The sequence below is a fragment of the Ascaphus truei genome, chromosome 7 (genome assembly GCF_040206685.1).
Source record: "Ascaphus truei isolate aAscTru1 chromosome 7, aAscTru1.hap1, whole genome shotgun sequence".
Lineage (NCBI taxonomy): Eukaryota > Metazoa > Chordata > Amphibia > Anura > Ascaphidae > Ascaphus > Ascaphus truei.
In genome coordinates, this window is record NC_134489.1 from 45,996,248 (window position 1) to 46,014,872 (window position 18,625).

Below are 18,625 nucleotides of genomic sequence, written 5' to 3' on the forward strand. Positions count from 1 at the left end.
TTTGGCTTTATTTTTGTTAAATAAATCATGACACGGTGTAATATGTCATGTGGTGTTGTTCATCTGAGGTTGCATTTACCTAATTTTAGACCTGCTAAGGAACAAATGATTGTTATTATGTCCTGATATGTAAAACCATAGAATTCAAAGAGGGTGTACTTTCTTGTTCACACAACTGTATGTATGTATGTGTACACACACACACACACACACACACACACACCTGTTCAAAACGTGCTGACAGGTGTTAATGAGACTGCTCTTTCAATGCCTTTATTTATTCTATCCTTGTGAGTGCATTATTTTATGTGCACTATTTTACTATCTTACACTATAGAGCGTGCCTCAGCTGTGACAGCGCTCAATGAGTTGTGAGTGACGAGGCTGACCCGGAAGCTCTCTATGGTGAGAGGAACGTTTGAACAGCAGGGAGGTGTCTGTACCCTGTCTCCGATACACGGAGTATCCACCGCAACGGGTCCCTCCTGTACAGCGACGTAACGGCACCTTATCCGCAGTTCCAGCTGAGTGCCTGCTTCATTTGTTGGCGATTGAGATTTTATCTCATACATGCATTTAATCTTCCTCCATTTGTGAGTGTGAAGTACATATTTTATACAGTCCCATATAAAATTGTTAACCTTACTACACTATGAGTGCGCCTGTTTTCTGTTTGTTTCTCCTCTAGATATCTTCAAGGGAGTGGTGTTCCCCTCAAACAGGCTGCAAAGACTCTGGAGGACAGTGTTTTCGGACTGGTTTTTGTATCTTCTATTTTTTTACTTATTTAATGATATTCATTGCTGTTTTTTTACATTTTGTATATTTTTTCTTATTTTTTATTTTATCTTTTTAGTAGTTGATATTTTTATTGTGTTATATACTCCTTCGTTTTTTATGGTTCACTAGTTCTTCATAGTTAGCACCTATTATACTTGGTCAGTTCAGTCGTCAATAGGCGCCACTTCTTGTTTCCCCTCCTTGTTAATATAATATAATAAATATATATATATTTATATGAGTGCTGTTTCTTGCTTTCTCGCCTGAGAAACATGTTTGTCCTATTGATGCTTATGGAACATGCCCCTTGAATTAGTGTTTGCTTGGAGTGCCAGCTGCTTCTTTTCTGTTATACACACACACATATATAAAAATAAATATTGTGTGTATTGTAGATCACAAATGTGTATGTAATAAGCATGTGTGTATATACACACACACACACACACACACACACACATATATATATATACATATATATATATTTGTGTGCGCGTGTTCTCTAACATGTCCTTATTTTTATCTGGGGATATAAAAAGATGTCTGCTGCACAGGAAGTCATTCAAATGGTTTAAAAGAAGAAAATAAATTAGGTTATTTTTGTGAATGTTCTGCAGAGTATTCTGCTTTTATGCCTGCTGTCAGGAAAATTTGGTTTATTTAGAAATAACTTGTTGCTTTTGTGTTCTTAGACTATAGATATAATAAAATCTTCAGTTTAACGGTGCACAGTACCGCTACTTTCTAATGCCACTTCAGCCACTGCTATACACACAGGATGTGTACACATATCTCTAGGTATGAAAAAGGGCAGAGACCTTCATTACCAGACACTAAGAGGAAGCATGCAAACAAATGAGAAGCCGAGTCATATTACCTGTGTGTAAAACTACAGTTCCTCACTGCTCTATAGCGACCCTTCTCATTACAAGAAAAGGATGAGCAGTGGGGCACGCAGGTGTCAGTGACAGATACACCCACATACAGGGAGACAAACATACTCACACACCTATACAGACACAGCCCAACTGAGCTGCTCCTGAGTTCCCTTCCACGCTTAACTCTGCCCATGCATCCAGCTGATTGTGAGAGAGCAGGACAGACCCACTGTGAATAAAACAGACCCTCTGAGCTGTCCTTGGGTCACCCACACCCTGTACCTTTCTCCAGAATGTCCTCAGCTCCATCCTCCCACTGATCCTCATCTTCATATTCATCGTCCACATCTGATCAGAGAGGATAGATCTGGTTAAAGCGGCAATTCGTTAAAACCCCAATACATTTTTTAAATCAGTTGTGTAGTATTAGATATTACTTACTGCATTTTTTCTGTACTCCTTTTGCCCCTTTTAATGAGTTTTTATGTATTAAGCTTACATTCAAAATCATTTGTGTTTTTTTTTTTTTTTAAACATCAGATGTGTTGTATTGGATAATATATCATGCTTTTTTTTAATGTCCCATTTAATGAGTTTTAATGAATTAAGCTTCCTTCGGTTGCTATAGCAACCACTTACAAAGGCATTAAATATACCTATTTTGAAATAGGCCACCATAGTGTAAACCCGGGGAAACTGCATCTTTTCCGACCGATCACGGGAGAACAGACCGGTCGCTTAGTTGATTACATTTCTTTAAAGCTAAGCAGCTGCTGCAACTTTGAAAACAAAAAAAAATGCAAACTGCATTGCCACTTTAATCAGTGGGTAGAAACACTAAGTAGCCCTGTAAGGGAACGGGCAGACTTGTAGGCATCCTCTATCCTATCTCAGAAAGAGGGACAGACTTACAGGTCCTCCCCTGGTTATGTCACCATGTGGACAGGGGTAAAAAATGTATAGCACCCCTCTGTCCATGTCACCCTGCGGGGGGGAGGGGGTGGAGAGAGCGATCTTCTTGTCCCTTGTCACCCTGCTGTAGGTAAGCAGTTTCAAGTGTATCTTCCCTGGGAGGTTAGTTACAGAAAGTCAATTGATCCTACCAGCTTCATCCAGGATAAATCCCCCATGCCGCGGTTTCTTTCGAGGTCGGTCATCATCGTCCTCCTCCTCCTCCTCGTCATATTCCTCCTCATCTTCCTCCTCTGCTTCTTCCTCCTCTCCCTTCTCGCTGCCAGCGACACTGACTCTCTCCTCCACCTCCTACAGATAAGCACATGCTAACTATCCGCACTGCCGCCAACCTGCACACTGCCTTATACCCAGCCCTGGAGATGCTCAGTGCAGAGCCTGCACTTACACCTCACCTCGTTTTCCTCCACCTCCTCGACCTCACTGCTTCTGTCGCTCTCCTCCTCTGAGAGGTTGCTGTCCTCGCTGTCTGACATTGTCACCCGTTAATCTCCTGTGTTTGAGGGCTATGCAATCTATGAGACGTAGCAAACACGCAGTGTCACAACATAGCACAGGAAAGGGAGTCCTATAACCCATTTTACCTCTGCAAAAGTTTTCAATAACACAACAAGGAATATAAATATAAATATATATATATATATACACACACACAGATTACTTAACACATTATATATATATATATATATATATATATACATATACACACACACACACACACACACACACACTTTAATTCCTGGGATTGAGCTTTCACACTTTACAGAAATAGCATTAAAAGCGCTCCTATTATTTGTAACACACCAACATGTTTCGCAGCACAATGTGAGGATTGATATTTTGTCTTACCATTATTTATTTTATGAGGATTAATAAAAGGTTTTATTTGTGAATACTGCCAGACCTACAAATTCTTTTAGCAAGCATTTCCATCTTAATGCGAGAAGGAGCGACTCAGTGAGTAAAGACACTGACTCTGGCACCGAGTTTGAAGCAGGGGAGCCTGGTTCAATTCCCGATGTCGGCTGACTTGCGAACTTGGGCAAGTCACTTTATCGCCCTGTGCCTCAGGCACCAAAAAACACAGATTGTAAGCTCTACGGGGCAGGGACTTGTGCCTGCAAAATGTCTCTGTAAAGCACTACGTAAAACTAGCAGCGCTATACAAGAACAAACAATTATTATTAATGATACTCACACATACATTATAAATATTACATATACAATATACTAACCTCTCTCTTGGAAACTATATAATCAAATATAATAGTAATAGAGGCTCCCCCCCTTTCACGGTATACAGAACAATGAAAATGAAGGCTGTAATAAATCTTTAATAATTATTATCAATCTTCTCCCAAACAGTGTGTGTGTGTGTGTGTGTGTGTGTGTGTGTGTGTGTGTGTGTGTGTGTGTGTGTGTGTGTGTGTGTGTGTGTGTGTGTGTGTACCCCCCACCCCCAAATTCTATTCCAGGTACTGCCTTTGCAAGCCTCTCTTCTCCATGTTGTTCCAACAAAATGTCCTAAATTCATCCTCCCACCTTACTTTGGTCTTTTGTTATCCCTTGGACTACAATCTTTGTCCAACAGTGATAATTTCTTCTTGCAATATGCCTGCCTCACTTATTTTAATTGCTTCACCCTTGAAAGAACGTTTGTTGCTTTCGAACCTATTCATTATGTTTCTCATCTCTTCGAGTAATACCCAGTGTACAATTTTCCATACTTTTTTTGAGGTGTCTGAGGCTTTTGAATTGTCTTCACCTTTAAAAGTAGAATTGGAGTGTGAGAGGCGGTGCAGCTGCCTTGAAAGGAAGAATGGAAAACCGGACTGCTGTCTTCTTGGTACAAAAAGTAAGTTTAATGGCACATTAAAAGTAGCAAGAGTAAGAGTTCTCTCTGTGCCATTAAACTTACTTTTTGTACCAAGAAGACAGCAGTCCAGTTTTCCATTCTTCCTTTCGAGGCAGCTGCACCGCCTAACACACTCCAATTCTACGTTGACTTCATTTGGTAGGAGCTCGCCGACAGCACCCGGAGTCCCACGGTGTACCGAGTGAGTAATTATTTCATTCATTTGTATACACACTCGTCTTGCCTTCACAACTATTGGCAATCAAGTTTCACGCTCACCACTGCGTGTTCATTCAAGATCTACCTTATGTATAAGTCTATTGAACAGGCGAATTAAGTGGTGTTTTTCAAGTGGTTGGATTTCAAGTGGTTGGATTTCATAATACCATATATACTACTGACTAGGTGGGTCATTGTTTTAACGGGTTTATTAAGCTGTCCACAAGCAAGGAAAGGGAGACTTTATGTGTCATATATTGCATACGTATGTGCATGGTCATTACTCTGGCTAGCATCGCTGGGGGTTTGTTCTCCCATCCGTTTTTGTTCGCATTTAAAAGGTCTAAGTTTCCCATACATGCATGCGTACGGTTACAACACACTGGTCGAAACTTTCTTCTGAAGACACAGTGGACATTTCCTTGAAAGAATGTCATGTTTCTTCCAAATGTGCTCCACCCCATTTTCATTCTCCTGTTGATTTCATTAAAAAGGTGCCAAACATTTGTACTCCGTGGCCAAGGTAAGACATACTTTTCAACTTCTAGTTGTATTTAATGTATTTTGATCTTTGTAGAGTTGACGCATTTTTTAAACATCGCTTTGGGTTTGCTGATATTAATATGGAGGCTCCACCACCTCCTTACCTGCTTCAGCAAATTCTTATTAAATTGTGGTACAAATAAGGTTGTCTAGAAATAGTAGTTGACAAATATTCACCATCAATTAGTATTCCTTTTTCTTTATACTAAGGTCAGTTGTAACCCATGGAAGGTGGGCCTCCCGTACTCTTATTCTGCGTAGTGGAGCATGGGTATCACAGAGTTTTAAGAACTCGGATTGGAAATAGTCGAGCGCATAAATTAAGTCGATTCTGTACCAAGGGAAGTTGGTAAGGTCAGCCAGAAACTGTTGTGGGTTAAAGTTTCTAAATGTTCTAGTGAGGAGAACTTTAGGGCTTGATTGGGGTGGTTTAATTTTCCTTACACAGTACACTATTGCATGGTCACTGAAAATGTCAGGAAGGATGCCAGAGGATTGGATTCTGCTGGGATTTGAGGAGAGAATCCAATCTAGCAAGGAGTGGTTGTGAGATTTCAGGTTTGTCCGTGTGGGTGGGAAATGAGTTGCGTTAGGTTAAGTGACTTGTGTTGCATCTGGATTTTGTGGTTTTTAGGGTCGAGCCAATTGAAGTTGAAATCCCCAAGAACTAGCAGCTCACTCTTCTCATTCAGAGAGGAAACTGAGCCAAGAAACTGGGTGATATCAGTCAGGGACTGGAGAGGGGCTTTAGGGTGGCGGTAGATGCCACCAACCAAGATAGGCTTAGAAAAGGGAAGGCAGATTTTGCAACTAGGATTTCAAAAAAAGGTGGGCTTGGGGGGCAATTTAACAGTGTAAATTGTAAGGTGTCTGCAATATAAAATAACACCCCACCTCCTCTCTTTGACCTATCTCTCCTATAAATGGAGTATCCCTGAATGGCAATATTTGCATCAGGGGTTCTAGGGGTTAGCCATGTTTCTGTGAGAACGATGGCTATGGGTTTATGTATAAGGCACCATGCCCTTAGTTCATCCAGTTTGGGCAGCAGGCTCCGGATATTTATATGGGCGACAGATAGACCCTTTTGGAATTTGAAGGGGGTATTCTCTGGGGTATGGGACAGAGTTGAAAAGGGAGGGCCTGGGTTAGGTTCAATATCACCTGATAAAGAGAGTAACAGTATGAGTAGAAGTTTGATACCTGGAGAGTGCTGTGAATTTTCTACATTCTGTATCTATTGGACATGTTGGTGTGCCCTGTCCTTCCGCCTGCACCCCATCCACTGATGAGCATATCTACAATTGTTCATACATGCTCATAGTGTGCACCCGGCATTTACTATTTGTATATATAAACATATACACATACATACATACACACACACACACAGACACAGAGAGACAATAAGCATAGAACATATATATGGTGTATTTAATATACAGATGTACATCAATAACATAATTATATTACCCAATGTCCATGTATATACATAGCTGTGTATAACTATGTAAAATAAGGTATATAGCAGTATACACTGATACACATGCAAGAAACAGATCGAATTATATTGCGTATAGCTGTGTATAAGTATATTTGCTGACTGACTTCACTACAACAGATATCATTATATTGCCCCTCTTCGGTTTCATTTATATATAGCTGTGTATAATTATATAACACTGTGTACATACTGATACGCAGCTCACTATATAACGAGAAAAAGCACGATAGAGATTATATAACCCCGTCACTATATAATTACGATACATAACATCAATATTTTACCTTTTTCTCTCGCAGTTGTGGCTCCTAGATGTGCAGCAAGCACAATCTACTTCCGGTTCCGTTTCTCAACTCGCCACGAGCAACTTCCGGCGCTGGTTCTCACTCGTCACGAATAACTCCCGGCTTTGGTATGCAATTTGCCAACGATTTCTGGTTTCGGTTCTTTTCTATGATAGACTTTTGTTTTCCGTTCATCACTTAACTCTATAAACTTCCTGTTCTGACCTCACGTGGAGTGGACTTTACGGTTGCTTGACTGTCAGTATTATCTCTGCATTTAGCTGGGATCTCGCGAGAACAGAGTTGACGCGTGAGGTCACTGCAGCATTGCCGTCTTGCTGGCGGCGGAATAGACTGTCCACAAATATGGCGACGACTGTGTATAAAGGTCTGAGGACTGCAACAGGGCAGTTTCATATACCTTATGTGGTTAGTGATGGCTGATTACATTCATGCCCAAGAAGAATCCTTAAGTTACCAAGAATTTGTATATAAGATTCAAGTAATAACAAAAATAGTATATTTTGTATTTTGTTTCCTCTAATCTTTTGTGAACACACCCAATATTATAATATAAAATCAATTTACAAATTGGCCGGACGGTTGATGCGGGAACTGGTGCTTTCGAATACACTGCAACCTACACAGACCTGACTCAAAAACCCATTGACATCGCTTACCTACAGATACGATCTTCTATGCTTGTCTTTTGTGAGTGCATTGCCATCTTTCTTTTAAGCCCGTGTATTATTAAGCTTGGAGACTGACTGTTAAACAAGAAAGCTGAACCACTGCTTTTTATGTTACCCAGCCTCTCTACCATTCAGGGTACGTTGGGAAAGGGCTGTGTATTTAAGTGATATGTCTTGCGTACACTAATTAGAAATATAAACTATTACATATAGTGTTGGTGAATTCCAATTTGGGGGGTATATTGGTTAATTCCAATTTACGTAGGCTTCTTCCATATTGTTTACCAGAATGTTTATTTTGTAATTTACACCCTGGATCTCGCATATTTAGTTCTGATTACTCTAGCACAGTTTAGAAGAATGCCACATTTTATATTTTAACGATTTACTTTTTCTACTACATTTTACTTTAAAAGACATTATTTTGAATCTAATTATTTATGTTTATATTTTATTTACTTTGTTAAAATTCTCATTTTGTTTGGTAAATGTGTGACTGGGCAGTTTTAACACCATGTTCTAATTCTTTTCTTCTGATGTTATTTACTCCACATCTGTAACTGGTAGCACAAGTTAGATTATAATTTAAATTATATATTTGTAATATTTGTTTTATATTGTATTTGTATGCTGTGGTTTTGGTATCATAATAAAGCTCTTAAGTAATATACCCTGGGTGAGTATTTTCTACCTGTCTTGTGACTTAACAGGGCTTAGTAAACATTTCCCATAGCCCCTCATTTACAAGCTACAAAGTACAGCACAAAACCAGCTCCTGCTGTTTCTGTGGGGTTCTTCCATTGATTCATCTGATGCTGGTTTTACTTGTACATCCACATATGTAAATGAATTTCTTGTTTAGCAGTTATTGTGGGCGTGTGTGTACATTACCCTGGCCTCTGGTGTCCTGAAAGATATCGGTATGTGCGGATTCTGAACTTGGGCACATCTCTGAATCGCATACATTAATCTTTAGGCTGCGTCCCCGCTAGCGCTGAGCGGGCGGCGCTTGGTGAGGTGACTTGCATATATATATATATATATATATATATATATATAACACCATATATATGCAAGTCCCCGCTCACGCGATGCGCGCCTGCGCGGGCACACACGCTCACCGGCGCTCTGCGCTTACATAAACAAATTTTACAGACTTACAAGCGCGCTCTGCTTCCCCTGCATTGTCTCCCCCGCGTGCGCTTGCGAAAATTTAAAGGACACCCGTGCTCATGCTTGGAGAGCTCTCCAAGCATGAGCAAGCTCAGCGCAAGCGGGGACAAAGCCTTAGGCTGCGTCAATAGGACTGCAGCTGTGCGGAGGCTGAGGGAAAGCGGGTGCTTTCCCTGGCCTTGGTCCGGGGGCGGGAGAGGGGGGGGGCTGTGACGTCACAGAGCTGGTTCGCCCTCATTGGGCGAACCGCTCACGTGACCGGCCCTAGGCTCCCGTGAGCGCGAAAATCTATAATTTGAATAAGACCTACGCTTTCGCACGCTTGCGGAAGCGTGCGCGAGCCCCTGCTAAAGCCGCTCTCATTGCGGTTGCAGGGGCTCACTGACAAGAGTCAGCACGGGTCAGCGCCTAAGCGCTGACCCTGGACGCAGCTTTAGGATTGACGCATGCTCCTCAATTTGTAAAGGGGACAGATCACAAAAGCAGAGGATTAGTCTTTTTAATAAGATTTTGCAAACACAGCTGATTAAACAGGGTGAGATTTTGTAAAAAGCACAATTTTTAGATGTTGCTCCATCAGAGTATGTAATGCACACAATAGAACTAACACAGATTGTTTCTTGTAAAGAGAAGCTGACATTCTAAATGCTGAACCCGAGGAGTAGGGAGGTGTATATACTTTACTACAGGAAGTAGACCTGCCTTAAATCACCACAAAGTGTCTTTAACATTTAGAATGTCATTAACAAACTTCCTGTTTTCCAGTTATCTGCACTCTTCTTACCCCAACCGTCCTCCATTCTCTCCCGCATCCTAAATAATCCCGTCTTCCTGTACACATGTTATCTGTCATCTCCCTAGGATTCCCTGCTCTGATGAACGAGTTGTATTTATTCCAATTAACCAAATGTGTTAACTTTGACATCAGAATAATAATGTAATTGTTTTTTTTTGTAAAAGTCAGAAACTCCATTGGATCTGTAAGGACTGTTTAGAATTGATCATTTTCCACTGCACTGGGTAGCAATGCCTTATTATACACAATGCTCACTCTGAGAAGAGATTCTTCTCCATGTACAATGCTGCGTGTAACCTTGTACTAATAAATATCAGAAGCATTACCATGGATATCACAGGAACATATAAAAGTAATCTCTGGAAAGGGGAAGTGATTTCCTCCCAAGGGGGTTAGAAAAAGGCGGTGCACTGCGTTCCAATAGAAGGAAACGGATGACGGCGGCTGGATCGCTAAAAAATGCCTTACTTTATTGAAGCAATGGCAACATGAGACAAGCAGGAGTCTTGGTTCTAACATGTTACGTGCATCTTACAATTAGATTGTAAGCTCCTTGGAGCAGGGACTTCTCTTCCGAAATGTTACTTTTATGTCTGAAGCACTTATTCCCATGATCTGTTATTTGTATTATTTGTTATTTATGATTGCCACGTGTTTTACTACTGTGAAGCGCTATGTACACTAATGGCGCTATATAAACAAAGACATACATACATCTGTGTGCTTTGTCAAAGGACCTCAGATTTCCAGTATCCAGACACTTCTCTAGCTGTCCTCAAGACCACATTGAGGCCTTTTCGTTCAGCGGTTTGGAACACATTTCATTACCTATTAGCAGTGCTCGACAAACCCGGTCGCCCACTCGCCAGGCGCGAACGGAATTTGGCCGGTGGCCAGCTACTTTTTTTCCCTACTCTGCGCAAATTTTTTTTTTTTTAAATAAATAAATACAAATATCCTCCTGGCTGATTGGCCAATTGGTCGTGACGCGGAATGGAGCCCTTCTCTGCAGGGGTAAGTAATGGCTGCTCCCTGTCTCCTGCCCGCGCTTCCCCCCTCATCCCCTCCAGTCTCTGCTCCTGTCGGGCAGGAGATGACAGCAGGGGATTTCCCCCCCTGTCCCACGGTTCCGCTCCTGTCCCTGTGGCTGCACGCGCGGGGCAGGAGATGACAGCAGGGGATTTCTCCCCCCTCCCCTGTCCCGCTTGCCCTCTGGTTCCGCTCCTGTCCCTGTGGCTGCACGCGTGGGGCAGGAGATGACAGCGGGCGATATCTCCCCCACCTCCCCTGTCCTGCTTGCCCTCCGGTTCCGCTCCTATCCCTGTGGCTGCATGCGTGGGGCAGGAGATGACAGCGGGCGATGTCTCCCCCCCCCTCCCTGTCCTGCTTGCCCTCCGGTTCCGCTCCTGTCCCTGTGGCTGCATGCGTGGGGCAGGAGATGACAGCGGGCGATGTCTCCCCCCCCCTCCCGTCCCGGTTGCCCTACGATCCCCGCTTTCCCCCAGTGCCCGTGGCTGCTCCCGATGCCAGCAGGGGTGTTCCCCTCGGTCCCCGTGGCTGTCTCCGCTTCCCCCTCCCTTTCCGCTCCCCCCCCTCCCACAAATGTAAAAATAAATAAATAAAAAAAATCCTCCTGGCTGATTGGCCAATTGGCCGTGACGTGGAATGGAGCCCTTCTCTGCAGGGGTAAGTAATGGCTGCTCCTCGCGCGCTCGTTCCCTGTCTCCTGCTCGCGCTTCCCCCCTCATCCCCTCAATCTCCGCTCCTGTCCCTGTGGCTGTGGCTGCTCGCGCGGGGCAGGAGATGACAGCGGGGGATTTCCACCCTGTCCCGCGTGTGCTCCGGTCCCGCTCCTGTCCCAGTGGCTGCACGCCCGGGGCAGGAGATGATAGAGGGGAATGTCGTCCCTCCCCCCCCCCCGAACCCGCTTCCCCTCTGGTCTCTGCTCCTGTCCCCGTGGCTGCTCGCGCGGGGCAGGCTATGACAGCAGGGGATTACCCCCCCTCCGGTTCCGCTCCTGTGGCTGCACGCGCGGGGCAGGGGTGTTCCCTTCGGTCCCCGTGGCTGTCTCCACTCCCCCCTGACCCCCCCCCCCCAACGAGAGAGAGTGTGTGTGTGTGTGTGTGTGTGTGTGTGTATGAGAGAGAGTGGTGTGTGTGTGTGTACACACGTGTAGGACACCAGAGGTAGTCATCCCCCCAATCAGTCAGTCATCCCCCCACCTCACCCACTCAGTCAGTCATCCCCCCACCCCACCCAGTCAGTAAGTCAGTCATCCCCCCACCCCACCCTGTCAGTCATCACCCCACCCAGTCAGTCAGTCATCCCCCCACCCCACCCAGTCAGTCATACCCCCACCCCACCCAGTAAGTCATACCCCCACCCAGTCAGTAAGTCATACCCCCCCCCACCCAGTCAGTCAGTCATACCCCCCACCCAGTCAGTCAGTCCCCCCCCCACCCAGTCAGTCAGTCATACCCCCCCACCCAGTCAGTCAGTCCCCCCCCCCACCCAGTCAGTCACTCCCCCCCCCCAGTCAGTCACCCCCCCCCACCCAGTCACTCCCCCCCACCCAGTCAGTCAAAAGTCAGTCATCCCACCCCCCTGCCCCCTGCCCAGTCACCCCACCCAGTCAGACAGTCAGTAATCCCCACCCAGTCAGACAGTCAGTAATCCCCACCCAGTCACAGTCAGTAATTCCCACCCAGTCAGACACCCCACCACCCCACATCACCCCACCCAGTCACCCCATCCAATCACACAATCCCCACACCCAGTCACCCCATCCCCACACCGTCACCCCATCCCCACACGTCACCCCATCCCCACACCCAGTCACCCCATCCCCACACCCAGTCACCCCATCCCCACACCCAGTCACCCCATCCCCACACCCAGTCACCCCATCCCCACACCCAGTCACCCCATCCCCCCACAGTCACCCTCTCTCCGTCTCTCACCCTCTCTCCGTCTCTCACCCTCTCTCGGTTTCTCCCTCTCTCGGTTTCTCCCTCTCTCGGTTTCTCTCTCACTCTCTCTCACCCTCTCTCCGTCTCTCTCACCCTCTCTCCGTCTCTCTCTCACCCTCTCTCCGTCTCTCTCTCACCCTCTCTCCGTCTCTCTCTCAACCTCTCTCTCACCCTCTCTCCGTCTCTCTCACCCTCTCTCTGTCTCTCTCACCCTCTCTCTCTGCGTCTCTCTCACCCTCTCTCTCCGTCTCTCTCACCCTCTCTCTCCGTCTCTCTCACCCTCTCTCTCCGTCTCTCTCACCCTCTCTCTCCGTCTCTCTCCGTCTCTCTCACCCTCTCTCACCCTCTCTCTCCGTCTCTCTCACCCTCTCTCTCCGTCTGTCTCACCCTCTCTCTCCGTCTGTCTCACCCTCTCTCTGTCTCACCCTCTCTCTGTCTCACCCTCTCTCTGTCTCACCCTCTCTCTGTCTCACAATCTGGATCTGGATATTTTATTTACCCTGTATATCTTAACTGCCCTATACTACACCGAAATAACCTATACTGCTTTCTTCCAAATCTGATTCAAGCTTCACACGGAAGACATCGGAACCCCCCCTAACCCAGAAGACAGGTAGGGAACACCTCCCCTCCAATGTATAACATTGCGGAAATGAGGTACCTGGACATTGAGGGTCTGCGGATCAGGTAAGATCCCAGGTGGGATTGCTGCTTTAAATATTGTGAAGCAGGGGCATCCGGGCACTAGTTAAGGGGTGCAGGAAACTAGTCATTCACATCTGGCTTTTTTTTCTAGATTCGACATTTACACACACACACACACACATATACACACACACGGACTAATTGTAGTATAATGTAATACAATAAATAAACTTATGTCAAAAACGAATGTTCTTACTAGGAATTGATTACATTTATTTCATTTATGGTTTTTTTAAAATGCGGGTCTGGGGGCGGGGTTGGGGGCGGGACTAGAGGCGGGGTTGGGGCGGGACTAGGTGGCGAGTAGATTTTTTGGTTCGGCGAGTAGATTTTTGGGTGATTTGTCAAGCACTGCCTATTAGAAAAGGTGATGGACAGAAGATCCTTAACCGAAGAGAGATGTTCTGGATCTTCACCCTAAATACATTAAACCCGGCCGCCATAAATACCGACTGGGAACTAAAACATTTTCTCATATGAGATTACAGTATTTTTTACTGAGGGATTGAGATTGGTTCTTGGTTTTATATATATATTTATGAAGCAAGGGATTAATAACATAATCCATCAATGTTTCTCAAGTATCAACTAATGCAGATCTTGATTAAATACATTAAATTTATCTTTCAAAACACCTTTATAAATATTAATATATTTAGATCTTCATGGGGAAATACAGATTTGTTTGATCTTTCCCTTTTGATTCATTCAACTATTGCATTAATGTGAATATAATCATCAACCCAGGACCTTTCTCAAGCTCCCCCGTAAGGTCCGAAACGTTGCTGCTTTTTTCTGTGATTACCCCCTGATGCCTGTGTTACTTCATTAAATTGTATTTTTTGAATTTGTGAGTGCTCCAGATTCTTTGATATTGGGTATTTATCTATTTTTGGTTGCTGGATGGTGATCCTGGCCGCACTGTGAGCACCACAACTGATCAGATAAGTTTTTTCCCTTTGAGTGCCCTGAACATTCTTGCTATTGTTAATATATATATATATATATATATATATAAATATATATATCCTTAATAATGTGTGGTGAAGACCTACTCAATCTCAAATAAGCAGAGCCAGTACAACCAATCTCACACTGAAGAGACCCACAAGGTCGAAACAATCTGTGAGTGGGTTTACTGGCTTTGCATCTCATCCCAGCTTATGTTTAAAAGCTGTGTTTAAAGCAACATGCATTGGCTTAAGGGTTGTTCATGTAATGTGAGCTTGAGACAAAAGGTGGCACTGTGTGCTCATTTGCATGTCATTTCCCAGAATCCCTTGCTGCAGTGGAAGTGCTGTGTGCTGGGTGAAAATGGTGAAAGGTGGGGTTGCAGACCTGTCTAAGACATGCAAATGAGCATACAGTAATATTTCCATTTGCTATATATAAATATATATATATATTTTTTTAATTCCTTTGGGTATTGTCTCATATATTGGTATTTTTCATTCATATTATACATTTATTGGTTGATCAATACTATCATGTATATATCTTGAGATTACTTATTTTGTAGGAGTCATTTCTTTTGATTTTAAATGTCTCTTTATTTCATGTTTGTTTTTTATTTATTTATTCTTATGTTCTCTTTTTCTTTTCATATAGGCTATAATCAGATGTCTGATAGAATAAAATGAACACACAGATACCCAACAAGCTCTGAGAAACCCCAAACATTACCACATCGTGTGTGTGTGTGGGTGTGTGTGTGTGTGTGTGTCAAAAGCAGTGCCAGTAGGCGTGGCTAAATGCATACAACAAAAAACAAACAAAGATGCCCAAAGCTACCTCCAATGTGACAAAAATACATTGTGCAATACCTATATATTCTCTTGAAAAAGGGTCATTTAGTTCAACCCTTTGGCCAAAGCGCCCCATGCCTGCTTGCCACTTTCAAGGCATGACCATTAACAGGTCCTAACACTCCGAGTTAAAATTCTCATTTACCTCTATAATTAGGGGAAGAATAATACAAAAATACAACGTCGCTTCTTCAGAATGTTAAATATTTTTTCTGCTCATGCGTGTACAGTATGTCTCTGCTAAGAAACCCCAAAAATAAAAATGTATATCACATTTTTAGGCACATGCGTGTATGTCTCATTGGAACCTTGTTGAAACGCATATGGGTGTCATCACATTTAGGCGCATGCGTGTGTATGTCTTGTTGAAACACATACAGTATGGGGCTTTGGCGAGAATGACTTCTCATTCAATGTGAATTTCAAGCCTGAAAAAAAAATTGACCCTTTTTTTGGTTTTGCTTCTCGACATGGGCTTGCCTAACAATTTTTGCTATTCTTAGAATCAATCACTAGCTTTTTAATTGTACACTACAGTCATGTATACTGTACTGTATGAGGTGGGTGGCATACTGTAATTTTTATTTGTGGGTGTGGGGTTCAAAACATTCTGATGACCTGTTCAAAAGATTTCTGTGGACTAATAATCCTGCATACACACCTTCTTCTCCCCCCCCCCCCCCCAACACACACACACAAAGGCTAAAGTATTTATACTGAACCAGGTTCCCATGCTCCAAACCCAGTGCCAGTCAGTGTCTTTACGCACTGAGCCACTCTCGCTCTATTCAAGAACTCCATGTCGGAAATGTGGCGACACATAGAGCCGACCAACTGGGACGATGATGCCCCCCGGGATCCGAGACTGCTTGCAAACAATGTCTTCCAAGGCGTCAAAGGTGCTGGCTGCAATAATCTGCGAAGCAGGCAGTATATGTTCTGTGCAATCTTTCGCTATGTCGCCTGTCAGTAATTGGCGAGAGAGCATACAGTACGCCTTTACAGTATATTCTTGGAGCATGGAATGTAGGAGATTATAAAATTGACGCTTGAAAAGAAAAGGGACCACCTGGCTTGCAAAGATCCCAGGCGACAAGCGCCCTCAATGTACGTCAAGTTCTTGTGGTTAGTAAGAATCGTGATGGGATTCTCAGACCCGTCCAATAGATGCCTCCATTCCTGTAGCACCATCTTAATACCCAAACGCTCTCGATTGCCCACATCATAATTACATAGTTACATAGTAGATGAGGTTGAAAAAAGACATAAGTCCATCAAGTTCAACCTATGCTAAAATCAGACAACAGATACTTTATCCTATATCTATACTTCCTTATTGATCCAGAGGAAGGCAAAATAAAAAAACTACAGTGTCATATCATCCAATGATATTTCATAAGGTGGAAAATAAATTCCTTCCTGACTCCCAGAATTAGCAGGCGGCAATGCATTTGTTTTCGAGCGACGTCACGCCGCCGGCACTATAAGCGCGGCCTTATATGTTGGAGGGGAGGAAAGCAGTATAGGTTATTTCGGTGTAGGTATAGGGCAGTTATATAGTTACATAGTAGATGAGGTTGAATAAAGACGTAGGTCCATCAAGTTCAACCTATGCTAAATTTAGACAACAGATACTTTATCCTATATCTATACTTATTAATCCAGAGGAAGGCAAACAAAAAAAAACCATTAAGGGGAAAAAATAATTCCTTCCTGACTCCAAGAATTGGCAATCGGATTAATCCCTGGATCAACATCCTTCCCATGTATACTTATTTGGTATATCCCTGTATACCTTTCCCATCTAAAAAGATGTCCAACCTATTTTTGAAGATATCTATTGGATCTGCCATCACAGTCTCCATGGGTAATGAATTCCCCATTTTAACTGCCCTTACTGTAAAGAACCCTTTCCTTTGTTGCTGGTGAAATCTCCTTTCCTCCAACCTCACTATTGAACGTGTATGCTCCATCTGACAGGCTCAAGAGTGAGGTTTTTTTCCAGGCTGTCGACATACCTGGAGACGGTCGATTTAGATGAGTGTGTGGTACTCTAGGGTGACTTCAATTGCACCCTCGATGCTCGGAACAGAGTCGTACCCCCTCTCTGCGTCGGCCTTGCAGGAGCTCATCGCCCGCATCTCCATAGTCGATGTCTAGCGGGAACAACATAAAGGGACACCAGATAACGCCAGGGTGTGGTGTGGCGTGGACTGGTATCCAACTCCCGGATTGACCGGCTTTATATATATATATATATATATATATATATATATATATGTGTATAGCAAATATTCCTGTATGCTATATGCTTTGCTGTGGAGGGTTTTTGTCACTTTTTTTACTCACCATAACTATATACTCACCATAACTGCCCTGAGGAAGGTCCCGTTGGGAGGACCGAAACGTTGGCGGCCTTGTGTTACTGAATACACTTTTTTGATACCATACCTGCAGTGTGCTGTCTCTTTTTGGCTATCAGGATCCCCTGGTCTCCATATGTCTACATACTCTCTATGGGACAAGCATCTGCCTCCTGCAACAAAACCGTGAGTGCTAATCTCCATACCTAGCCACCTCATGTCGCAAGCCCGGTCCAGTGCCATTAGATTGGCGCCATTCACGGACCACAACTGGTCGTGACGGTGGTGCTAATGCCATCAGCGCCGTCGGCCGCCTATTGGCACTTCAACAACTCCTTGTTGGAGGACCAGAGCTTTGCGACGTCGGTCCAGGAGTTCTAAAATGACTGAGGAATTTGTGACCAATCGAGCTTTGATGCAAAAAAAAAGGGGGCTACCAAAGACATGGCCACTCCGGCCAGAGGAGCCAAAACCACCCTGCAGTGGACGAACAAGCCTGCAGCAAAAGGCAGCGCACCCAAAGCTGCAGAGTTTAAGCATGAGAGGAGGTGTTACCTGTATAACAAAGTGGGTCACATCAGACCAGACTGTCCGTGCAAAGTCCAGTGGACCCCATCAGGGGCAACGCTCTCCAGCTGCGAGGCTGGTCGCCCGTGTGCAACTGGCACACACAGAGGAGCCAAGTACAGCCGTCGGACCAGCCCCGCGGGGAACCTCCATGGAGAGATCTGCACTTGTCATCCCGAACCAGCAGCGGAGACAGAGGGACATCAGATTGCACAAGTCGGGATGCAGTTCAACGATGTCCAGCAGAAGCATCTGCGCACCGTGACCATCAGAGATCGCCAAAAAAGCCGGCTTGCTCGACTTTGGTGCCACTGTTACCCTGGTCCAACCAGAGGATTTGCTCCCAGGCACTGGGATGCAAGTGACCATGCCAGATGGCGGACTGGTCCATCCAGGTTGCCCGGGTATTTCTTGATTGGGGTGCCGGACGTGACATGAGGGAGGTGGGGGTATTGCCCGGGTTAGATGCTGAGGTCCTCCTTTGCACTCTGACCTATTCTGTGAGGGATGGGAAGGGAAG

At 44.4% G+C, this 18,625-nt stretch overlaps 1 protein-coding gene across 1 annotated transcript in view; it reads right to left on the reverse strand.

The window, feature by feature from the left end:
- Positions 1-7,278, reverse strand: part of SUPT5H (SPT5 homolog, DSIF elongation factor subunit) — a 39,462-nt gene extending 32,184 nt beyond the window's left edge. Inside the window, 4 exon segments of the mRNA XM_075608215.1 lie at positions 1,941-2,006; positions 2,762-2,921; positions 3,026-3,145; positions 7,036-7,278. Of these exon segments, the coding sequence (XP_075464330.1) occupies positions 1,941-2,006; positions 2,762-2,921; positions 3,026-3,106 (307 nt within the window). The 5' untranslated portion in view covers positions 3,107-3,145; positions 7,036-7,278.
- Positions 7,279-18,625: the final 11,347 nt, after the last annotated feature.